Genomic DNA, 26,625 nt, shown 5'->3' on the forward strand with positions numbered 1-26,625 from the left:
TTCTATGTCGCAGCTGACAAGTCAGCTGGTGGCCTTTGACAGTTGAGAAAAGTTTTGTTTCTGTGGGTTACTAATATGTTAATTAGCTCTCGGAGTGTGCGACCCTATTGGCTCTTCGTCCGAGTCAATTTCCCATTTCCAGCCTGACGTCAGGGCAGCTACAATGCTCTTAAACTCATCTGCTGTGATCCCACTAAAAAAAAATCGCCCCACCAGTCAGCGGCTTATAACGTGCGAGGCTGCATTTACTCCCTCACTCTCGGCTTGTTTCCCTCTCCGCTTGCGTAATGTATTCATGAAGAAACCGTAAAGTGTTAAATGTTTGAAATACAAAACCGCCGAATTTCACATGCTGAAAAAGGACTCCGCTACTCGTGCGCGCGGCACTGCTGTGTCTGTGCAATAGATTCAGCAAAGAAAAACTCTTCTCACGCCTGCAAGTCCGTGGCTGCAAAAAGGACGCTGAAAACCTCGTTTTTCAGTTTCAAGACAAACGCTTAAAAATCAAACTGGCTAACGTTCTTCCCAACCAACCCAGTTTGACAGCTGCTCTTCACCCCGTTTGGAGGACTGTCAGCAGCAAGAGGATGGCATCAGAGCTGGCAATGAGCAACTCCGACCTGCCCACCAGTCCCCTGGCCATGGAATATGTTAATGACTTCGATCTGATGAAGTTTGAAGTGAAAAAGGAGCCGGTGGAGCCCGATCGCAACATCAGCCAGTGCAGTCGCCTTATCGCCGGGGGATCCTTGTCTTCCACCCCGATGAGCACGCCTTGCAGCTCGGTGCCCCCTTCCCCAAGCTTCTCGGCGCCCAGTCCGGGCTCGGGGAGCGAGCAGAAGACACACATAGAGGATTTCTACTGGATGTCCGGTTATCAACAGCAGTTGAATCCAGAAGCGCTGGGCTTCAGCCCCGAAGACGCAGTCGAGGCGCTGATCAACAGCAGTCACCAGCTCCAGTCTTTCGATGGCTATGCCAGGGGCCAGCAGTTTGCTGGCGCAGCCGGAGCAGGAGGCACCATGGCCGGGGAAGAGATGGGGTCCGCCGCGGCGGTGGTATCGGCAGTTATCGCTGCGGCAGCAGCTCAGAACGGAGGTCAACACCACCACCACCACCATCACCACCACAGCAGCAACCACCACCAGGCACCCGGCGTCCAGTCCAACGGCACTTCTGGAACAAATCACCCACACATGCGCTTGGATGATCGGTTTTCAGACGACCAGCTGGTGACCATGTCAGTGCGGGAGCTCAACCGGCAGCTACGAGGGGTCAGCAAGGAAGAAGTGATCAGATTGAAACAGAAGAGGAGGACCCTAAAGAACAGAGGCTACGCTCAGTCCTGCCGGTACAAGCGGGTCCAGCAGCGGCACGTCCTGGAGGGAGAGAAGACGCAACTCATCCAGCAGGTCGAGCACCTAAAGCAGGAGATCTCCAGGCTGGTCCGGGAGAGGGACGCGTACAAAGAAAAGTATGAGAAGCTCATCAGCAACGGCTTCAGAGAAAATGGATCCAGCAGTGACAACAACCCTTCATCCCCGGAGTTTTTCATGTGAGTCTCGACATATCGCGAAAAAAAAACAACAATATCTGATGAGTTATCACCCCGCTTAAACAGTTTTCATTGTGAAACTTTTTTTGTATCTTTTAATTTGGCACAAAGCCGACTAGACCAAGAACTAATTTGTCAACTTTTTTTTTCTTTCTTTTTTTTTTTTTTACTTTATACGTTTTTTTGAAAACAAGAATTTCCTCACCAGACTGTTTTAGATTTGGAGGGCTTTATCATCCGTGTTTTTAATTTTGGAGAGGCATATTGAAAAAACTTTCATCTACTTTTTTGCTATCATACTCAGTATATTATGCATCGCCTGTTTGTCAAGATTTTTTTTTTTTTTGTCGCTGTTCATTAGATTTGCAGTTTGATTTTTGAAAGTTGATCCAACTTCATGCCGCAGTATACGAGGTGTGCATGTAAGCACTAAGTATACCCATTTGAAGTTCATCAGCTTCCCCTTTTTTTTCATCATTTTACTTTGAATTCAGTGTACAGATTCCTGTCAAGCCTGCACCCATCGACAATATGTTTTTGGTCTTTTTTACCTTTCTTTTTTTTTTTTTTGTCTGCCAAACTTGGAGGATTGCGAGCCTGCCGTTTGAAGCCACCTCATCTCATGCGTTTGCTTGTTATTGTGTTGAGCAACAAAAGACTATATTCATGACAAACTGTTTATTGTTTTTGACAGAGATGTGTTATTGAACTGCCCTGCATGCTGGACATGTACGGGTTTTTTTCTTTTTTTTCTTTCTGTGCTTGAAGATGTCCTTTTTGTCGGATGACTCCAGCATGGCATTCATACTTCATTAAGGCCTCCTCACTTTTTTGGGACAGCGACAAAAAAGTGACAGGACTTCCCACCCCCTTGTAATCTATACGTGCATTTCAGCTGTGCTGAAGTGCACCACCATCGGCTGTCATTATAGGCTGCAGTGAATGCGCTATGCATTCCTGATGGAAGTTTTGTCGGCGGGGATCCTGCAAGGGGAAAAGAAAGAAAACACTTCACTGTTAAGGAAATCACCAATCCATTTTCTTGGAAGTGTAGTCTGTTGCTTGTTATTTAAAGATATTCCATTGTGCATTTGTCAACCTTTGAATAATTTTTAAAGCATAATTTAAGTACAAAGTTTTATAATCTAAGGTGCAAACGTGTGCTACAGGTTAAAGCATATAGATTAATAATTAACAATTAACAATTTATACAGTGAGCAGTATTGTGCAGTGCATAAACAGCGCTTTTGCAGCATGTGCTTTAAACCGAAGTGTGAGAGCTCTGGTCTACCACGTTTCATTATTGTATTTAAAAAGAAGTATTACTGGAGAAGATCATTCTCAAAGCAGAAAGTAATTTGCCATGCTTTTGGAACTGTGTTTCTTCAACGAACTGGAGTATTTTGAACTGAAAAAAAAAAAAAAAAAAAAAAAAAAAAAAAAAAAAAAAAATGTTCGCCTGTTGTCTTGTGGCAGTTAAAGAAAAGTTAGAAATCTCCACCTCTCAAGAAGATACGTTTGACATTCTGTTACGACCTAATCGTAACATATGGAGATTTTATTATCAGTTCAGGAGAGACTGTTGTTTTGTCTTAAACGAACTCAATAATTGCGAAGCAATAACTAATTATTATAATCAATAATGTCTGGACATTGTTAGACCGTCAGGGATTGCCACCCTGCATGTACAAAACGAGGGAGTATCATTCGCCAATAAATCTTGAAAGTATGTTAATTAATCTTTCATCTTACATATAGTATATATATAAATATATTTTGCTGTGCAAAATTATTTCACTCACTAACCATATGTGATGTTCATATGTGCTCGTTTTTCATTTCATACAATTAAATGATATGCAATAAATGTATGTAACTGTCTTCAATAAGTTTCTCACTTTTCTTTTGACTTGTCCTGAGAATATTTTCTTTTGTGTTTGAAAGGTACAGTAATGACATTATAGAATGAAAATCTGATGGAGATTACTGCACCACATTTTAGCACTGTTTAGAATGGCTGTGGCTGCCCCTTTTTAATGTTTTTTCTTCCAACACCATTTTAAGACTGGGCCACTCTGAACCAATCAGAAACATGATTTTCATATTAGTTATGTTTATATTTAAAAATCAGATAAAGAAATAAATGTAGATATCAATTCAGGCTGACAATTCATTTATTTTAACACAAGGGGTGTTGCATGTAAAAATTAGGAGATGCTCGTCTGGTGTTACAGATAACTTAATGAAAGCACAGTAAGACACACGGTGGACTATATTTGAATTCTGTTTTAGTATTGTCCGATAAAGATTTAATGTTTTTTTCAAACTACAAATTGAGTGAGAAATTCTCAAAACTTAGACTCAGACTGAAATCTTACTTGTAGCCATTTTTCTTTCATAATTTAGGCTCCTTTTCCATTCTTCTTATTAGATATAGTAAAATGTTATCTTTGCATACTCTATTTAAAATCTTTTATTCCGACAATTCCATCCTCATTTGTGTTTATGGAAGCCCAGTGGGGTTTTATAGCCGACAACTTCATCCTGTTAATTTTATTGTAAATTGTGATCTGTGATTAGTGTGTGTGAGTCTCTTTCTTTCTGCATGTGTGTGTGCTTATGTGAGTGCTCATGTGTGTGCGTGTGCGCTGGCATGTCTGTGAGCTTACAGTGTGAATGTTGTATACGTGTGTTTCCTTGAATGACAGTAATGATGACATCTCTATGGGAATTTCTCGTGGCTCTGCATGTTCCATATTTGCATCCTTCATTTGCTCTTTTTCACTTTCTTTGCTTCCTGATCCGTGTAAGTCTGGTGTTCCCGCTGTCCGTGTTTTTCGGACACCGTGTGCTCGCTGTCATTAGCATGTCATCATCGTTTGGCTTTCCCAATTTCACCCGACTTTATCCCGTTCGTCAGTGGGTGTGGATGTTGGCCTTGTGCTCTGGGAGAGGGGGTGCAGTGAGGGCACAGCCATGTCAGGCATGTGAGGGGGCGACGGAGAAGGTGCCAATTTATGTCAGAGCCTGCGCGCTTGCTGTACCCAATCTTGCATTACAGTTGCTGTTTAGACATCTTCTTTCAACATAACTGCTGTACTGCACTGGTGCATTAACTGAAGAGGCCACTTTGCTGAAACACAAGAGGGAAAGTTCTTTTGTAAGTTCTGGGACAAGGAATAGCCTCGTGGGCATCTTGTTTCACTGTTCGAGAACAATTTGTTTGTTGAAACAGGAAGACCAATGGGCCAAAATACACTTTGAAGAAACACTAAGGTTTCTGAGGACAGAGTCAATCTGGATTCGTCAGCTTTTTGCAACTTAGCCACAATTTGTGTGCACACGGCTGTGAGCAAAGGACAAACACAAAGGACACCTTTCATAAAAATTAAACACGCTGTCCGAGTGTTAACAAAGCCAAAGTGACCAAGTGTTATTCTATACTACAAACAGCAGTGTTTGCAGATATGAATTTCATACTTGTTAAATATATTTTTTTAAAAATGCCATCTTCTGCACCATCTGCCAAAGAGGAAAAGAAAAAAGGGAGTTTTAACCCGACACTTGTATCCCATCTGAGGTGTGTGCTGCTGCTGTGGTGGCTGATTTGCCCAGAGTGAGGGGAGAGACTGAGACAATAGTCGGGCTTGGGCTGAATTAAATGATTTTGCTGATGATTAATAGTGGTGTGGGCCACTGGCTCCTGCGATGTAGAGATGATAAATCGTGAGTGCAGCTCCGTGCATCTGTGCCAGTGTTGGGTCTTAGCATGCACACACCATGCAATTTACAGCCAAGCCGCTCTCCTTCTTCATCAATTTATCTAATTACATCTATTTGATCTAAGGAGTGGCGCTGCTATATTTTGATACTTCATATTAACCACAACAATGTGCGGAATGACTTCAGGGAGGATAACTGTTTGCTTTTCCCCCCCTTTAAAAGTACGCCTTTCTGTACTCGCCATTTCAAAGAGAAAATAATTTCCTCTTTAGTTATGAGTTGAGCTTTGCTTCTCTAAAGGCAGTGCATTTGTGTGGTGGGCTTTTTGATGTGTTTTGAGTGGTATGTAAAAAATGAAAACTTGGGTTTCTCTTTAAGGCTGCTCTGTTTATTTTGATTGTTTCCTCACTGGAATAGATCAGTTAGACCTTTAATGTCCATGCGCTTAACATGAAAATATACACACCACTCTTCATGCAACAACCAAAACACAAACACACAGACATACCAATGGTGGCCCGGCATAGAGTTGCTCCCCACCTTTTGGGTTCACAGCATGGTATTCATTGTGTTTCTCTCTTGCATTTTTGTAACTCATATACTTGAGTCTCTGAGCTAAATGACATGAGCGTGACGACAGATCTAATTTGCAAAAAGATGTTTCCTCTTCTATCTGTGGAACCAGTGCGCATCGCTTATGTAAGTGATAAAACGATCGATCTTCCAGTGATGCACTCATGTGGAACGTTGGCGCTATGCGGGTTGACAGCATAAGATGCAGCACAATGTTCACTCAAGTTGCAGTATGCCAGTTGACAGAACCAAAAATAAGGGCTGGTTGGGGGTCTGAATTCTCACAGGCTGGAGACGGAGCGGTAGGAAGGGCTCTTCTGCGATCTTTGCGCTGCTGTTTGTGTTTGATTCTGTGAGTTCTAACTCACACCGGCCTACATTAGCTCCCGTGTAGGTAAAATGTGCGCTCCCCTGTGTAAATGTGTGAGTCTGTGTCTGTGCATGCATGTGTGCGTCTCTCTTGCTTTCTTTTGGAGAAGACGTTGAGCAGAGGTCAAAAGTTACAGTGCACAAGGCTGCTCTCAAAGTCATTAGAGTAATCCCTGCCCTGGGGAACTCATTCTCATTTCCTCTGCCCAGAACCCACTGGATGAGATGTACATGCACATCCGACATGGTACAGTACGCAGTAAATCTAAGACTACTCACGGGCAATTTTTTTTTCACCCATTTCCTGTCTTAGAGAGTCACTCTTGCAGCACACTTTTGATGTTTCAGAGCATTTTAACAAAAAGAGTCATTTTAAGGTCAAGACCCATTTTTAGAAGAAGGATTTCTTGTTTTTTCACTATGTAAAAACTACATTATTAGCTATCATGAAAATATAACGTAGCTCTATGTAAATGGTAGGCAAAATACACAAAAGGTGTTTACGTGCAGTATGCAGCACCCGTGTTTCCACAAAGTGTGTCGAGCGGGGCACACGTCGCACTCGGCTGCAGCCTTGCAGGTTTAGTTTCCTGCTGCCAAACATTTCTTTTTTTGTTTTTTTTCCACCTTATGTAGCTAAACAGAAAAAACTACAGTCACTGTTAGGTGGACATAGGGATGATAAAAAGAAATAAGCCGGTCTTTGTACTATTTTAACTCATCACAGCAGTGTAATGGGGATTGTCCAGTAGGGTGTGTGACTCCTGGGATGAACAGTTAATTTTATTCTCACACCCACATTATTCAAGCTTTGTATTGTGGGTGTTGCAAAGACACAACAAACCAACCAGTAATATTTAAGCAAAACTCGTTCCTCCTCTTACTACATATCCACTGACTCAGACTGGGTGCACTGAAATAAGACTTTCAGTGTCAGTCTTGAGTTTAGACTTTAATTGGGGTTCATTAAAACATATATAATGTAAAGATAATTCTTTTTCTTTTTTTTTTTAAATAGATCTGTTTTTTACATTTTTTTATTTGCTTGTCCTTCTAGCAGATCAACTTTTGCTTGAAGTTTGCCACATTATTTCCTTCTGTGGTTTTAATCATTTGCATGTTTGCATGGTTGCAGCTTGTTCATGCACTGGTCACAGGTGCATGTATTCCATTAAATTGTGAATTTACAAGATTATTTTAACTCAAAATAATGTGAATTCACAAAACATTTTGAGTGTATTCGGTTCTGAAAAACAGCAGGATTAGATCACGGGATGAACAGGGAGCTAACAGTAACAGCAGTCAGGTGTTTCAACACAACCAGGTGGCAGCCACATCTGTGGATGGTCTGTCCAGATTCACAGCAGATACAGAGACAAAAAACAACAACACATCTTCTAGCTTTGCAGAGTATATGAGAGGTGCAGCACAGAAACACTCACGCAGACTTAAATAGACTTCAGGGATCAATTAAGTTACTTGTTTTGTCAGAGTATTCTTTGCTCTTTCTATACGTTTTCTCTCCTTCTTTGTGGCAGTGAGGGAGCTTCAAATAGACATTAAGCGGATACACGTGGTGTCATTAGAGAGTTGTCCTTGAAAGACTGGCTGCAGGTTATGTTGGTAATGAGGTGGTAGGGACTTGCTGGGGTAATTTTATATGTCTGTAAATGGACCCAAACCAACAGTCTGTGACTTAAATAAATGCAACATCATCTTTTAGCAGTGCCTATGCAAAAGGTAACAGTTAATAGAAGAAGAAGAAGAAGAAGAAGAAGAAGAAGAAGAAGAAGAAGAAGAAGAAGAAGAAGAAGAAGTGAATAGTCCTTTAAAGTTCCATTCCTTTAAGTGTCTCATTTCTACAAATAAAAAAAAACCTTTTATATGATCAAAATCATGTTAGAGTTTTCCTCAGTATGGGTCAATTGTCTCCGCAGTTGTAACTTTTAAAGCATGTTACCATGAAATGTGGATCTGCAGCAGAGCATTGCACATGAGATCACACATCCAAGGAGGATTTAGTCATTTAGCAAGACAATAATCAATAGACAATTTCAACAATAATCAATATTGGATCAATAGAGAATGACAAGAGTGACAGGAGAAATAAAGCCTACTTTACAATATAAATAACATATTTCCATATAATCCTATGCACCATGCCTGCTCTCGAGTATTTCTTACTGAGCACAATTTAGTACAGCGAAAATTTTTGATTTTTGTTTCATGAAAGTTCACACTTTGTGATTTAGATGCAATGCCGTGTTTTCTGCTGCAGTACACATATCATTGCGCTGCATCACTGCTGTTCTCCTGCAGATTCTATATACTTTGCAGAGGTGAGTTATGTGGCATTTATTTGAAAATACAGTGATTTAAAATTTCCTTCACTGCAGTGCATTGGCAAAGTATTTCCACAACTGTCATTTTCCACCGTGTTTTAAAGGGGCGCTGCTTGGCATCAGGGAGCTCAGCGCTAAACTACTGTTTTCACTTGTGTAGTAACATTTATAGGGGATATGAATAACTCAATGTGTGTTTTGTTAGGGGTGCTTATGAAAATTACATTCAGGACGTAGTCGGGAAAACGGACCTTCTCTTCCACTATTTGTTTGTCTGCACGATAAATTTCTCCCCTTTTAGAACAATTAATTATGTAATTTAATGGAATAAGCAGGAATAAAGGCTTTGCCATTAAAATATTTTGCCTTTTCAGTGTGATGGCACACTGTGCGCTTAGATATTTTAGTTTTGTCTCTTGCGGTTTCAGTGTTTTGATGCATGGGCTCTGCCTGTGGAATCTATTTGCATGCAAATTTTTACATTTCCCTTCGCATCAAACGCTTACTATGATACATGTACTGTATCTCACCAGACAGACAAGGTGAGAGTGAATCACACTCAGAATGGGTCTACTTGTTTCTTTGTGATTGTTTGTGTGGCTCTGGATGTGTGTGTGTGTGTGTGTGTGTGTGTGTGTGTGTGTGTGTGTGTGTGTGTGTGTGTGTGTGTGTGTGTGTGTGTGTGTGTGTGTGTGTGTGTGTGTGTGTGTGTGTGTGTGTTTGACAGGGTGGCAAAGAGTGACACACACAGGAGACAAAGCAGAGGGACAAAAGGAGACACCATGCTTATTTGCCTTGATATTCATTTATCTACTCTGATGTGTTTTGTCCAATCTTTTCTACTTTTTTAGGTCATCAAGAAAATTCCTCCATCTGTGATTTCAAGCCCCATTCCTCCGCGCCCTCGGACCCCAGAGGTAAAACACTTGATCTCCTTTGGCTTTTTGAATTTTTTTTCTTTTCCTGTTATTTCAACATTATAGCAGTGAGTGAGGTAGGATTTGTGAAATCTATAAAATATCCCTCCTTCATTATCCCAGCTGTACACATACTATCAAACATGATTATAATATATGGAGTATTATTACCGATCATGTTTTTTGTATTTTCCTATTATAGCACAATTAAACACAAATCAATGTTAAATTATATTCGACTTGCATATTAAAAAGAGCAGAATATGGTCATCACAAATAGTAGTGACTTTTTTCAAGCATAATGCACATGGCTTCAATAACCGAAACAAAATGTACCTTATTTTGTCAGTTCCTATTCATATGCTAAAGAGCACACACCTTCTTCATGTTGTTAATATCTCTCCATCACATCTCTCTCTAACTCTCCAATACAGTGACTTTGCCTGGTATTGTATGTATTTACCACCTTATTAAAATCCCCGAAAAAGAAAAATTATACACACACACACACACAACACATATATGAAGTTCCCAGCTGTCCAGGATCAACAGCGCAGCCAGCAGATTATAGCTACTCATTCAAATGTAAATTACATGTTCAGATTTTGTCTTTTGTCTCAGACAACAGGAGAGAGGAAGAGTGAAGAATAAGCTTCTGGGCTTAAAATCAATTCACAGAGAAAGGACAGGAACCTGGGCAAATGTATATTACAAACCTAACTGTTTCTGTGATGGTTTCACGGATGGTCCACAGAAAACCTCTGTGGTGTGTGTGGTGACGACACATAAGAATGACAGAAGATTTGAGCTTATATGTATGTGTGTGTGTGTGTGTGTATACATTTATTTGTTGTTATTTACTTGATTGTGTGTAAGAGGGGCGTGGGATCAGTAGCTGGCCTTTCTCCAGATCCACTTAACTTTAGGAGGGGAAGCAGGACAAAAGCCATCAGGGAAGACAAGGACAAATCATCTTTAGATGAAGTGTTTTAAGTGCTCTGATTCTCCTCCCACGTCATCACTGTGAATTAGGTGCCCTCTGCTCACTGCTGAGGGGTGTCGAATATAAACAATGCCAAGGGAACGGATGTTAAACGAATGAAAGTGGAAAACCATGAGGGTGTCTATCTTAGTCAGCCTCGTAAATCTAAGTTGCCTCGCCGTAGCCGCCGCACTATACTGATGTTGCGCTCTGACAACCTGCCAGCCGAGCTTGGAGGGGCTGCGTGCGGTGTGGTCTGGTCGATCCTGTTCTTAGCGGTTTCAACCGTGGCAGACGTTGCAGGCAGAGCCATGTCTTTGTTTTATGCAAATCCATGCATATGAGGAGAGGGGGGAGGGGGGTGGGGTGATGAGCAGTCTGGCCACGTAGCTCCAGGAGGACAAGCTGAGTGATGGAGACGGAGAGCCAGGTCTTGGTGTCCTTGCCTGGGGAAAGAGTGTCCTGACTCCAGCCTGGACTGCGTAGACACCACCAGGACACTGTGTCACTGCCTCTACCCACTAATCCCAGAGAAAGAAGGTTTTTCCAGTCACAAATGTATTTACTCTGCAAGATGTGGAGTTGGTGTGGAGATAAAGAGAGTTAACAATGCTAGGAAGCTGCCAGTGTGCCTCACCTTCGACGAGTGAGTGCGTGTTGTAAAGGTAGGCGCACATCGGGGGTTTGCCATGCAAAGAGACACTGGAGTTCAGAGCCCAGCAGGGAGTTGAAGGACCCAGAATATGCTGACAAAGATAAAACGGCAGGTGTGTGTATATGCACTGTAAGTGTGTGAAAGAGGCTGCGAGGAAGAGAGTGGAGTGCAAATATAGGTTGGGAAAAAGCATGCTTGTGTGTGTTTCTGTGTAGATGAGTGATCACATGAGCAAACTGTAACAGGTAGGCAAGGCCAATAGCCATGTCACCCTCACTTGTGCATGGCAAGATGATTTGGGTGAAACCTGCTGAAGCAGTATCTCCCACAGATCACATCTCATGACAACCATCCATCTTAACAAGTGACCTTTGTCAGTGTAGTTCATCTGCGCACTAAATTATGTCTTCTGAATGTTTTCAAAATAGTTTTGTTCCCCCATCCTTCTCAGACGGCTCTCTAATGGTAATGGTTGGTCAGAGGCTCTTCTATCACAGAGAGCTCTATTTCTGGGTGCCAGGATGTTGGTCTCAGTTGTTGAGGGCAGATGAAATCGATCCAGATTGACCTGTCGTGTGGAGGAGAAAATGAATTAGAGACAGAAGAGGGGTGCAGAGGCCATAGAGAGAAAGGGGGCCAGCGCAGAAGTATAAAAACAACCTCCTGCTCCATATGGGTCAAAAGTCGGGGGATGATTTATTCAAGACTGCGTGTTATCCCTCCTTCCCCCTCCTCCTCCTCTCTGCTCCACCTGCCTCTTGGAAAGGAGTGAGAAACTGGAGACCACTCAGGAGGAGCTGATTATATTTAGCCTTGGTGACCAAAGACACTGTGGTCTAACTTTAAAGTTAAAAATACAGATATCCATGTACAGTGAGATGGGCAAGGTTTGCGTCATTACAGGACATCAAGCACAAGTTTCTCAGCTTGAACTGGCTCAGATTGAGGAAAGAGTGCAAATCAGCTTGTGGCTTTCACTGAGCGCTTTTTGATCAGAAGACTAAAAACTCACTGTTCGTCACATGCAGTTATCGTACATTAATCATGCATGACTGCAATAAATTGTTAAATGAATATGTGTGATCACAAAGATGAAACTTTGCTCAGACTTGTGACTGCAGACTTTGCTCAGACTTCAAAATTGGGAAAATAATACTTTCTGAGCAAAGAAAGAAGGAAGCAAACACATAAACAGAGAAAAGGAAGAGTGAGATTTATGGCTCCATTTGACTGTGAAGTGCTGCTAGATTTAGCCCAGGGTGTTTGGGCAGAGCTCCACTTTGCTAATTATTTTCCTGTGGCAGAGTTCTCAGCATGGCGCTCCTTTCTCGCTCATAGAAGAGAGGCTTGGTGGTAAGTGCTTAGTCAGCCCTGCCCTGGGTGTGAGATACTGTTGGGTCTCTGGTGGACTGTGGGGGAGGCGGAGCAGCGTGAGACCAAAAGCCATGACAAGGTGAAGTCTTTGCGTTGAGGGCAGACCCACCGTCACCCATCAGTGAAAGGAAGTAACATACTGCTGATGGGAACCGTGAACGAGAATTAAGTTTCGAAGCTCATTCTGCATCATCACAAGCTGTTCAAAGGAAACATCACTGTTGGACTGTTTGAGCAGTTTGCTGATTGTAAGGAACGTCCGGTCTCCACCAACAGAGGCCCAAAGAGCCGAACCAATGCGAACATGAAGCCGCAAGATCCACTCGTCAGCAATTAGCAAAGGCATGGAGCTAAACGTGTACAAACACATCATTGTTAGTTTTTCGATGGCTTGGTGATTTCTGACTTGATCTCTGTGAAAATATGTCAACATTCAGTCCGGAGGAAACAGTCTGCATCTCTATTTGTACTCCAATGTCAAACTTGTCCTTCTTTCTATCTCTGCCCTGTTTTTTCGAGTGACACGCAGCTCCTCTTCTTCTTCTGTCTGCCCTGCTATCCTCCAAATGACACTCCTCCCAAACAAACTTAGCTTCCTTCCCCTTGCCTCTGTTCCCAGCGTCACTCCCCTCCTACCTTCCCCCTCCCTCCCCCCTTCCTCCTCCCCCCTCCCTCCCCCCCCCCCTCCCTCTGCCTCACACTGCACCTGCTTCCCTCCCGCTCTCCGCTCCCTCTCCAAACGTCACATTTCCCCTGCTCTCCTCCTCCACTCCTATTCTCCCCCTCGTTAGCTTGATGAATGGCTTCACTGCAGGGAAAGTGCTGATTTTCATCCCTCTGTCTGATTTCTGCTGGCTGTTATTAATTTCAAACACTCAGAGAAAAGCAAGTGAGTCAATAAATAAGGAAATGAACACACTTCATTCTGCCATACAGCGGCTCCTACAGTCATTCACCCAGGCTGCGGGGTCCTCCGTGGAAGCCAAGTCGGCATTTATACTGATCGAGTTCAGCTTCACTCTTGAACCACAACATGCCTCCATATTTTTTAAAGTCGACCACTGCGTCATATCAAATGTTTCTGGAGTATTTTTTCAGTGTCTTGCTTCACTCAGACAAACAGGACCAGAGGGAGACAGAATGGTACAAAGCAAACAGCTCTGATGAGACTTGCAGCGTCCTCTCTCATCTTTCATCTTTCACACTAGTGCACCATTTAAGAAATGGATACAGAGAGTGACAATGGGAAGAGAGAGAGAGAGAAGAAGCGGCGAGAAATAAGGCAATGAGAAGCAGCAGCCTAACAGAGTTATGGCTGCACATTAAACGATGCTGTCCACACACTGAGGCTGGGGCTGTATGTCTAAGTGCACATTACTTACATTCCAGGCTTAATGCATTGTGCTTGCCTGTTAACGTCAAACACAAATAGCCTCTGACAACAATACAATTTCCTCAATTTCTCGTCGTCAGACAGGAACACTTGGACCAAAAGTTGTTATTCTCGTTTTTATTATTCAATTAAAATGTTAGGATCGAGGATCACCATAATGCATGCGCAGACACAGAAATTAAAGCCAAAGATATTATTTCACTGTTTACAAAGTGTTAAGACAAACAGTCTGGTGGACAATCCTATTAATACACGAGACACATTCACATGTCCTCAGTTGTGTAGTCTGAGCTCTGCAGCCACGAGGCTTTTGTTTCCCTCTGCAATTAAAACAATATTTGATCTCACATTAATAAACATACAGACTTCCTTAATTTGCTGATGTATTCTTGATATCTCGCTAATTTATTGATTTCAGCTTTGCAAGGCTGTCCTACTGAATCAGTGTACAGCACAAATATGTGTCTGTGAGACAGTTTTGATGAAAGCGGTTTACTGTCATAGTTTTAGATGTATAACTCGGCCACCATTTGATTTAACTCGACTTTTCAATAACACTCCGTACACAGCAGATTTGAATGAAGCGCTGTACAGCAGGAACACAATGCAAAAGTAACGAGACAAAATACTAAAAGACAGGTTGACGATACTGATAACAACATCATTATTAATGACAATAATGAAATAATACATCACCGCTATAAAAGCACATAAACACACATTGCACACTGAGACAACACAGACCTACAGAGAGCTCAAGAAATGCCTGTGTTGGTTAGGATGGGGGCACTTAAAGGCTAATGAGTCTCAACAGATCTCAACAGACAGGGAGAATCGTATGGTCGGAGGAAGAGCATCCCATTGTTTGGGTGCAGCTTCAGAGAGTCTTGTGCCTTCTCTAAAGCGATTAGTCCTAAGATCTCTGCTCTCAGTCAGCGTAGTCTCACATAGACAGAGCAATCTCAACAGTGCTGTGGCAGCGCTGGAGAATGGTCTGGGTGCACCCATATATCATTCATGGAGCGGGAAAAAAAAAAACGCCCTGGGTTGTTTGTGTGGTTTTTTTTTTTAAACAAATCACAATAATCTCGGGCAGCGTTAAGCTACTTGTTTCAGTGAAACATTTGGGGAAGCGAGTCTGCTATTACAAATTTCTGAATCCCAAAGACAGAACAGGTTTGCCTTTTTTTTTTTTTTGTATCCAAATCTTTGTCAAAACTTTCCATTTTCACCATGTAGTTTGCTAACTCAGAAGCTGCTGTAGTGGTTCCCAAAGCAGCAGTAAAAACACAGACAGTGTGAAGGAACGAGAGCGGTGACTGAAATAGTCGGCCAATGACAGGTTTATAGTTCTACATTCAATGAGTCAGACTGCTGTCAGTGTGATATGGGGAGAGGAGGGCTTTAATATAAGAAGAAAAACAGTTTAACACATCAGGATTTATAATGTTATTCTTTACCTAACAAGGAACCAATGTAGGGATGCGAGAAGTGGAACAACAAAGTTTGAAAAGGTCTGGACCTTTACTTTAAGAAAAAAATAACTTCTACTGTACTCTGTTTCACTGTCTCACATTTTATTTTTGCCAAATGTTGTGATTTGACAACTTAAGCAAGTAATCGCTTCCTAGACGGTCTGTTGCAGGCAATCTGTTGTTGGGAGGGGAGGGCGAGCAGGAGGAGGAGAAGGAGGAGGGGGGGGGAGAAGAAGAGGAGGTTGGGGGGGGGGGGAGGAGGAGGAGGAGGATGAGGAGGAGGAGGGGAGGAGAGGAGAGGAGAGGAGAGGAGAGGAGAGGAGAGGAGAGGAGAGGTTGTATTAGTAGTAGCTGCAGGGGTAGTGGAGCCTGTATGTCTGCTTCATGGCTCTGTGAGCGCAGACATAACTATTGTGTTTACAAGGCTGAGTTGCTCTTACTCTTAAATTATTGGGGTGGGGGTGCGTTAAAGGAGGAGGAACAGAGGGAAGGGGTGGGGGAGGTAAATATTTGTCCCTCCCTCTCATAGTTCTGGTTAACCAGGCTGAGGAATGCTCTGTCCGTTTTATAATTACAGAGTTTGGGTAGTGTCACCCTTAGAGAGTACATGTAGCTCTCTGTGGACACAATGCAGTGTAAAGTGAGGAGGCTGGGCAGCGGCACACTTCTACATGTCACTACTGTCAAAGAGGCGTGCTCGGTTAATGGCCAAAGGTTGGGAGGTTACTCTGTGAAGTAAAACACAGGCACGCCAGGCTGACCAGACTGTGAACTTCAGTAGTCACTTCTCTCTCTTTTTTTTTTTTTTTTATTAAAGAGGGTGAGAGACCCTTCGGAAGAACGTTGTGTCAGGGACAGAAACAGAAGATGCAGAGTCCTGATTGACTCACGCTTTTGTGGAATTTAAGAACCTCTCTCATCTCCATCACACACCTGTGCACAGCCTCCTTAATCAACATACAACACATCTTCACCACTCTGCAGTGCTCTTCGTTTAGTTTCCCTTCTTCCTCTCTGTGACCTGGTCATTAACGGAGAGTGATGAGTTCACAGCTGATAGTGTCTGGTTGCAAGAAGCGGAGAACAGTGTAGGATTACATTATCGGAAGTGGCTGCATATAGACGCTAAGACAAAAAAAAAAAAAAAAGACACAAACAGAAAGAGAATACTAAGGCGTACTTCTCTCAGTATAAACTTATGTCTGCTTGGATTACACTAATGACCCCTGACAAACCATAATAAGACACATGCATCTCTATGGATATCAGCCATGACTAGAGGAATGGTTTTGTGTTTACTTTCCAATTTGACATTCTGCAGTAAAACACTAGTTTCCTGTTGTATCCTTAAACCAATAGGTCATTGTTAAAACATTTTATAAAATAAAATAAATTAAAAAAAATATATATTTGTATAAGGATAAAACCTAGTGAATTCTCATCGTACAACCCTGTATGCCACAATTGCCATTAGTGAGAGGGCTGTGAAAGCAGGGTGATGGAGAGGGACAAAGCTTTCCCTCCGTCCCTGCGGCTGAAGTGGAATAGTTGTGGTGACGGGTTGTGACAGCTGAGGGAGCGAGGGAGCAGGAGGGGAGTATCACTCCAAAATCCCCAGGAAACAGAGAGGAGGAAAGAGTAATTTAGGATGAACTGCCTGCCGTATGCTCGCTCTCTCTCTCTCTCTCTCTCTCTCTCTCTCTCTCTTTCTCTCTCTCTCTCTCGCTCTCTCTCTCGCTCTCTCAGCAGTCTCTTTTTGTTGTCTCTCTCACTGTTGGACGTACACATAAACTTTCATATGAACAAGTCATTTTCACTTTGACACGTGCACGCTTTGGGTACTAGATATGTATTGTATAAATTATTTTATTAACTCTCTAGTCTCTACATTATCATAATGATTCAGCCAATACGTATTAATATGGGATCTGTGACTGAATCCTTTGGGTCAAAATTAGACATACGTCAAACACGTACACCAAACCAGAATTAGATTTGCACACAGGACCAGCACACTGACTCTCATTTCCTTCCCTCGTCTCTTGATAGTATCCCTAACAGACCTCTCTCCCAGTGGCACTCTGCTGTTGCAACAATCACCTACTATTGCTTTAATGAGATGTCTGTGGCGTTGTGTGTGTGTGTGTGTGTGTGTGTGTGTGTGTGTGTGTGTGTGTGTGTGTGTGTGTATGTGTGTGCTGGTATGAGTGTGCGCTCAAGTGACTGTGTGTGCCTGAGAAAGAAAGATGTTAGCGATCCTTGTGGCCCTGTTTATCTCCACCCTTGTGTTGGAGTAGAGGGAGGTCAGAGGCAGGGCTGCCTGTATCCATCTCCATTCCCACGGCTGCTGTCTCACAGGCACAGTGGTCACAGGAGGATGAAAAGACTATGGATTTTTTTCTCCTCCTCCCTACACTCACCAGAGCAGCAAGATTAGACAGAAGATGAGCACAGCCTGGCCCATTCAAAGCAACTTTAAGCCCAACACTGGAAGCATCTGACCCGAGCTCTCTGGTTCATGGAGCACAAGTGCACACAAGACATGCATGTGTATATAAACACACACACACACACACATACACCCAAATCGACTGAGATAAGATTTCTTGGTTCCCTTTTCTGGTTCAAAGCTTGGTCATGTGATGCCTGGGTGTTAAACACTGACACCATGACCTCTGTATATTAACACGCTCCAAGCGCACACACAGGCACACACAGGCACACACACACACACACACACACACACACACACACACACACACACACACACACACACACAGAAAACACTGAAAGAAATAAGCACTCACAATCCCTTCTCAGCAGCCCCAGATGGAGGCTGACAGTTGCATGCGCATAAAAAGATATTTTGGGGAAAACTTGATAGACAATGAGGTGAAGCGAGTCAGGATGGAGGAGGAGGGGAGCCATATGGGGTGGGATTGTGAGAGACAGAGAAACTGATGCAGGCAAGCAGAAACAGGGAGATAAAATTCAAAGCTCTGCTGCTCTCACAAGCAATTAAAATAATTTCTGTATAATTTGAGAAAGGCCTGAGCTGCCTTATCAGTTCCCAGATAAGTCGACTCCTCCTTCTTATCCTCCTCCTCCTCTTCCTCAGCCAGATGCATGAGAGGCCCTCATGACTGAAAACTGACAGAATGCACTGATAGCTACTACCATATGGCTGCCTCCTCTCCACTCAATTCATTTCACTTGCAGCTCTTCCTCCTGCTCATACACTTACAGATGCATGCGCTCACACGCTCACACACACACACACACACAAACACACACACACACACCCACAAACACCCACAAACACACACGCACGCACGCACACACACACACACACACACACACACACACACACACACACACACACACACACACACACAAACATGAAGACACAGGTCGACTGACAGACAGAACAACGTATATGAAAGGGCAGCAACCGCACCTAAAACTGAGCAACAGCTAAACTGTGAACTCATCCTGTTTCTTGTTTTGTTTTGGAAAATGCACTAGTTATGTGCGTGTGTGTTTATGTGTAAGTGTGGCTTTCGTTTTGTTGTTTAGCACTGACATAGTTTTTCATACTGTATCATGTATCTGTTGGTCTTGTCTCTCTGTTTTCCACCTCACTGAGAAATATTCGTTAATCTTTTTTTTTTTTTAACTGAATCAAGAGATGGAAATTTTGACGAAAAAAACACTAAGCGAAAGAGAGGAGCGCACACTAGAGAAAGTGTGGGCGAGCGGCAAAGCGAAACTAAACAGACCCTGAAACATAATGTTGTCTCTATTTATGGAGGTTACTTGCGGACCTAAAAATAGCAGCGGATAAAACTCAAAAGAGTCATGGAGTGGGCAAACATGTAATGACAAAATTACTAAAAATTCTATTTGTGTAAGTGACATCGCGAGTGAGGCATCTTGCAAAGCATCTTTGATGGGACATGATGAAATCATGCAGCATTGCTTGGGAACAGTAGGGCGGCAACAAGGCACTGCCAAATGTGTGATGACAATTAAATCGAGTCCAACTTGACTTGAGCTGGTCTTGTGGGTAAACAGGCACCGTAACTAACAACGTACATCATAGGAAAGTGAGGGACTAAGTATTACAATAATAAAGCAATGGTTACACAGACAGATTAACTTTTTCACATACAGTCTACAGTGATATCATTGTAGTTAAACTGTTGGCAGTTGACATGATGTGACACTTGACAACTGACATTTTTCTGATTTACTTCAACAACTGTCGGGAAAAGGTCCGCGGCGTGTGTGTCACAATGTTTCAGGTAGCCTAGTGTCAGAGCATTGGGTCAAGTGTGAAACAGTGATCTGCTACAGTTGTATTCACAAATGGCTCCAAATGGCCACCACCAGAGTGTGTTCTATAAAAGAGATGAGAAAAAAAAAAGAGAGAGACAACTCGCTGTCAGTCCCAGGGCGTCAAATATGGACGTTTTGTCAAAGCTGTTGGCGTCAGAGAGACAAGGTGCCCTTCGGCGTTGGTGCGATGAGCGCGGCTCGAGGAGGGAGGTCACGTGACGGAGTAGAGAGAGTGACAGAGTCTGTGTCGGGAGGTTGGTTGGAAGGATGGCACAAACACAGGACTTTTACTTGAGAGACCACAATTAGAGTCCATGAGAAAGCACCAAGTAACAAAAGTAAGTTACAATATCCTTGCGTGGAATATTTAATTTAATCAACATGATTTACTTACATAAAAAAACTTTTTTTTTTTTTTTTTTTTTAAAACCCAAACCATCATCTTTTCCTAAACCTAACCACGTAGTTTCCGATGCTGAAAGGTAAGACATCTTGTGCGTATGTATGAGACGCCAGCAGGTCGGAACAAAACAGCAGTATTTCATGGTCAGGTTGGACAAACACAGAGAACTAGCTCTTTCTAAGAACTGTTTAAATGAGATGAAATTGGCTGTGCATTGTTAATAGTCAATGTGGGATACAACCAAATGATACAAAAATTTGTGAACACAAATTTATGCAATAACCTGCTCCTCTATACTGGAGTGTCAAGGATCTGTTTACCTGTGCACATGGAAAGATTTATGCCCACAGCAAGGCAGCAAGGTGGTAGCGTGTCGGAGTCATTTGGGAGGTTTGCTGGTTGTCACGGACACACAGAGGGCATCGTTCCAGTGAACAGGAGGTGGGTGCAGTGACATAAGCGGGGCGCAGTGCCCCTACCATACACGATACTCGCACAACACCTACATATGGAGGGGTCAAGGGCGTGACTCACTCACACACACACACACACACACACACACACACACACACACACACACACACACACACACACACACACATTTCAATGTGTGTAAAAAAAAATCCACATAAGATTTTGTCTATTTCCTTGCAACATTTTTTTGCATTGTTATATTTGCTTTTAAACGTGACTACATTATTTTCTTCAGTCTGGAAGCAGATACAATACAACACAGTGCGTCTGCTTCTATACACTTGGCAACATCCCGCGCACACACTGTGTGAGTGCTGTAAATAGCCAGAGTGTGTCGTGCATCTCTGCTGTGTTTGGACCTATTTTAGAGCTGACACAGGAAACAGGGCCATTCTGACAGCCACCCTGCCAGCCGGTACTGCACACAGCAGCCCCGGAACCTTCTGTCACACACACACACACACACACACACACACACACACACACACACACACACACACACACACACACACACACCAGATTTTCCCATGTTAACAACCTACGAGTGCTTCATCCACCTCATAGATTTTCCACGAATCATTTAATTTCGTTTTTTAAGTCAACAATCTTTCTTTCATCATTTTGCTCTTTTCCAATTTTCCACAAACTGACTGGAAAGACCTCTAACAAAAGCCCCCCTGCTGTGACACTTGGCGCTCCTCCTTTCCTAAACACATTTCAAATATCGTCTTTATCACTGTCCATTTCAAACCTCGCCGTGCCGTGGGTGATTTCACTCATGAGCCAGCTAGAAATAATCTTTTCTGGTAACACATCTCTGCATAATGATAAGCAAAATGATAACTCTGGCAGAGGGGAGCTCAATTACCCAAGACACAGGTTTCTGCTTTCAGCTACATGAGACAGCTGGAGACCCGGTGCCATACACAGAGTTAATTTAAAGTTAATTCACGTTGTATGCTCTAAGAGGTTTATTTTCTTATTCAGGTTTGTCATTTCTGTCCTGTTTGAATTATTTTCTGTCCACCACGATGATGTAAATCAAATCAGCGTCTGTGTAATTCATTCATTCAGTAAATATTTTGAGGGATTTGGTGATACAGAAGCACCGACTCAGTTAGTTTAAACCTAAATGAAGCTGCATCTTAGTGATATGACAGTGCTAGCTCATTTAGAGACTGTTAGCATACAGACATAAATGCCTCTTCAAAGGCTGTAGCGGAGCCCCACTCACCAGCCTCTCATATTTGGGGCGGAAGATAAATTCTGCTGGCTGCTGCTGCCTTCCTATGTAATTATGCGCACGGTGATGTGCCTTTACAGCCTGCCTAACCGTCGGAAATTATCTCCCGGAAATGAAGTCCAATTAATTGTGGCACTTTGCAGGCGTACGTGTGTGCAGAAACACTGTAATGACACTTAACGGGAAATTGGCTCCTGTTGAAATATTAAATAAATAAGTTGTGAGGTGAAACAACCTAGTATGATACTGACAAACGCAGCTTGTTCTTTCTGTTTCTTTAACACACTAACACACACACGCACTTCAAGTTAATGAACTGCTCATATATACTGTAAGTGACCATTCTCACATGAGCTGGGGTTATAAAGAGGCATACATAAGTCACAGGTTCACCTCGGGATCTTTGTCTTTCTCACCTCATACTTCCTGTCATCTCCTAATGTCAGCTAATAATAAAAGTAAATAAATCTCTATTTTTAAACACACGAGGGTAAAAATGTGTTCAGATAATTTTGAATAAGATACGGCCGCACACAATCGATCTAACCTAAAAGGGGAAAGTCTATAAAAAGAAACAGCAGTATTTTAGGGTCACTGACATAGTGTCACACCACAGTAGCTCTCTATTGTAGGGCGCACAGTGATGAGTCAGCGCTTTTGCAGAATAGCACCTTTTGTGTTTGTCCCTGGGAGTCTGGGTGTTCTGCCCAGAACTACTGTCCAGACACAAGCCATTCATAAATTTGATTTTTCTTAAAAAAAAAAAAAAACGTTGGGATACTTGTTCCACAATGTTACTTATTCTGTATATATTAGAAGGTTTCATTCTTTTTGCACCTAGATTACTGTTCCTATGACTTCTTATTTCTGAAATTATATTAATATTTACCTTCTAGCAAAAAGTTACTTTTAATTTACATGTTTTAACAGCTTTTGAATAATCGTCTGCCAAAGCAAAGTAAACCCTGTAGTCTGATACTGTATCTGTCTGCAGTGGATTTGGTTGATTGCTCAAGAACACCTCAGCAGCCTCTGTTAAAGAGTGGATGAAAGGTGATCACAGGACAAATTGTCTAATCATTACAGGGTGCCTCTCCTCAGAAGTAAGTTATATTCACATTAAGTCATATTTTATTTGAATTTGATGTTTTCCAGAGTTAAAGTCATCTACACAACGCAGGGTTATGTTTGAAACAAGTTAATAAATAATCACCTAATGTGTTTTCTCAAATGTGTTCATAAGGAAGCGTGTGTTTACATTCACCTTTCCATGTGTATTTATTTCTTCATGTTTATAAGACATTTGCATGACTGTTACGATCTGCGTGGTTACACAGAGTAAATCCCTGGTCAGTGTGTGTGAGTGTGTGTGTGTGTGTGTGTGTGTGTGTGTGAGTGTGTGTGTGCCTCTCTCTCCGGCTGCGTAAGGACCCACTGTAGACCCATTCGGCTCGGCAGTACGGCACGTAAATGGCAGCGGAGTGGTATGAGTGTCAGCCGGAACGTGTGCTTGGCAGGCAGTGGCTATGCTATTAGCAAGCGCTAACAGTTTTATTATTAGAAAATAAACGGTGCGCTGCAAAACTCTGAATGTTATTAGCACCTCACCATCTGGGTCTGACAGCTGTGTTCAGCCACCATCATGGCTGAACTGCTAAAGGCTATCTCTGAAATCTCCACTCTTTATCTACCGCACTTTCATTCTCTGTGTCTGTCGGCGTCTCTTCCTCTCTTTCTCTCACCATCTCTCTTTCTGCCTCTGGGTTTCTTGCAGACATTAAGATAAGTGAGTGGATACTAAGCGAGCACAAGCTCATGTATTTCATTACTTCTCACACTCGGGGTAATCAAAGCAGCAAAGGAAACTTAAATTATATTTTATTTTAGTATTATTGGTCTTTTGGCCTATGAAATGTCTTGTATGTCTATGTCGCGTTCGAGATGGTAAACTCGTGCTTATTGTCGTAATTTTGCTGTTTGAGTAAAAAACAAAAACAGAACCAAAACCACAAAAATAAATCTGCTCGTTTCCCAGTGCTGCCTGCGTCTGCTCACAGAAACTCAACTCTCTATAAAACATGTTTGACACACAACAGACAAACAATAAGTCATAATGCTCTGGGGAAAAAAGAAAACATACCGTTTGTGCTTGTTTGTGTGTGACCTCTTGCATGTTAACCTCTAAACTGTGTTGCTTTTTATGCATGCATGTGCATGAGATTGCGTCTGCAGGGATACCTTGAATTTATTTTTCTGCATGTGTGTTTTTCCTCCCCGATCACACAGCTTTGCAAGGCTTTATTTAAACAGATAACCTGCTACCAGGAGCCCCCAGCATCCCCCAAACCTCCCTACTCCCCTTCTTGCCTCCTAGTCTTTAACAACAGCAACCCCCCCTCCCCCCCTCGAAAGGAGATACCTCCAGAAATTAACACTCTTATTGCAGACACTGCAGAAAAACCTGCCCTCCAGTGCTTCTCGTTCTCCAACAGAAAATATTTTTTCTCCACTAAAACAGGCCAACTGCTTCTAGGGGTGCATCTCCTGCGCTCGACCTAATCTACATGCATACTTACCTTCCTTTATATTTAGGGACGACGCCACCAAGCAGCGTGAAGGACTCTGGATGGCATAAGAATCTATTTCACATACAGATGCACAGAGCTAGCGAACAGGAATAGGATACAGAGCAGGAAAAGTATGTTTTCAATTTCACTGACCCTCATTTGTATTGTGCGATCGTTATACGTTGTCTAATTTGATTTATTTCGGTGTTTCTTTGACGTCTGGTAGCTTTAGAGAACAGTTTTAAGGCAGCTTTCTAACAAACTTTAAAGATAGTAATAAACACTTTCCTTTCAATTCTGATTACTTCATAACTTTGTGAGTTTATACACAGAATAGCTGCATTAAACCAGGGCACCAGTTGTTTGTCAACTGTTTGTTTGGATTAGTTTTGTTTTGCATAGCACATTACAAACAGCTACTTTAGGCTGTCTAAATGTTGATCCTACAAAGTGGCTGTGGAGGTAACCATATTGGAAATATGTGTCAACGTGAATTGAAATCACAGGATGGTTTCCTGTCTTTTCCATTCTGCCTACATTGCATGAATGTAGCAGAGAACAGATAAAAATCCAATCATCATGCCATAGCTGAACAAATTGTGACACAGAGAGTAGCTTTTGTAAATGTGCAAGGCTATGGGTGCATTTTTTTTTTTAAGCTAAAGGCTAATTTGAAAATAAAAAATAAACATTGTACAAAAGCCTGTTAAAGGAGCAACTCTTAATCATTGGTTTTGATGCAGAGATTACAGCTCTGTTCTCTGTTTGGGCAAAAGTGATTCAATTTTAAATTTTCAAGAGTAGTTGTAGGAGTTGTGAGTCATTCTGTTTTAGCGTACAACTTAGCTTGAAAGTGGAATAATTATGGGATTGGACATCTGGATGCAAGAAAGGGAGCAATTTACAGATTTGTCTGTGAGTGAATACTGAGCAAATGAGTCATTCTGGCAAAAGAAAAAAAAATGATTTGGATCTGGACTTGTTGAAATACGTAACACAGCAGTTACGACAGTATGCTGGTATTTTCTTCAGCAGCACATGATGACAGGCCAAACAAACACTTTCTGAAACGCTATTAAACACCTGGCAAACAAACACACTAATTTCAGCCCGCCTGAGGTTTGCAAAAGGACTATTTCGTTTTGATGGTGTGTGTATTTGTGTGTATGTTTACCCAGCAAAATGTACACGTCTGTGTCATATGTGGTTAATGCACTTGACTTGAGTCTGACCACGAATCAAAGTGATGGTTGGTGAGTACCACATAAGAGAACAGAAATGAAGAAGATAAGTGTTGAGATCAAACAGACCTTTCCCCCAGTTCAAAGCTCCTCGAGAGGGGCAGGAGGGCTGCAAAGTACGAATCAGTGTGACGTGCGTCTCATTTAGGGGACCGCAACTGCTAACGAGGTGATAACACAGACAGATGATAAGTTATTAGGAAAATGAAATAAGATCTGTCATGTCACTTTCTGTGCTCACTCCGTCTATGTTATTCTATGGGTTGTATTTAATGGCATCTTTCAGAATAAACTGTGTGTACAGTATGTAAACACAGACTATGATTTCAGTACATCAGTGACTGTATTATATGTTGGTCTGAACTGAGATCAGAGCTGAAGTAGTCCAAACACGGCAGACAATGGGACTCTGAGGACAGATGAGGAATGGCATTGATGAAAGGTTTCTGTCACTGCTGGCTGGGAGCCAGAAACTAATGTGGATTGTAGATTGTTAGAGTTTGACAAGACTGAACGCTGTTTGTCTGACAGCCAGCTCACTGCTCTGAATCGGAGTCCAAATCATATCCAGACCTCTTCTGCTTTCATGTGGCTTGTTCTTTTTTTCTTTTTTTTAAATGCAGTTTGAGTTTTTCTCCTGTATATGCTGTAAATCCATATATTTCTTAGTTTTTTTTAAACTGGTGCAGTTATAATATTTACTATATGTATTGTCTAGCGCCTCAGTTTCCCATCAATCTGAGTCAGCTGTTGCATCTTAAGAGAAAAAAAGCAAAGCCTACACATTGGCGAGATAATGGTTATGCTGCGCAGGAATCCGTATAGAAGACACAGTGATCCTGCAAATGTCAAGGACCAAAGTGTGTAATACACCCATCAGTCCACTAGAGGATATTGTGTCGGGATCAGGTTACGCCTCGCCAAGGAGGTCAGGGGTGTTTGGATGGAACAAACAAGTGGAAGACCAGTGTTCAAATCCATGCAAAGGCAAAAGTCAACCT

At 42.3% G+C, this 26,625-nt stretch overlaps 1 protein-coding gene across 1 annotated transcript in view; it reads left to right on the forward strand.

Annotated features, from left to right (window-relative positions):
- Positions 1–212: 212 nt before the first annotated feature.
- mafa (MAF bZIP transcription factor a) overlaps positions 213–26,625 on the forward strand; it is an 82,930-nt gene continuing 56,517 nt past the window's right edge. The window contains exons 1-2 of the mRNA XM_069173787.1: positions 213–1,555; positions 9,414–9,479. Of these exons, the coding sequence (XP_069029888.1) occupies positions 588–1,555; positions 9,414–9,441 (996 nt within the window). The 5' untranslated portion in view covers positions 213–587 and the 3' untranslated portion in view covers positions 9,442–9,479. The remainder of the gene's footprint in view (positions 1,556–9,413; positions 9,480–26,625) is intronic.

Source organism: Embiotoca jacksoni, unplaced genomic scaffold (assembly GCF_022577435.1).
Source record: "Embiotoca jacksoni isolate LCO1_2020_lvr unplaced genomic scaffold, fEmbJac1.0.p SCAF_6, whole genome shotgun sequence".
NCBI classification, from domain to species: domain Eukaryota; kingdom Metazoa; phylum Chordata; class Actinopteri; family Embiotocidae; genus Embiotoca; species Embiotoca jacksoni.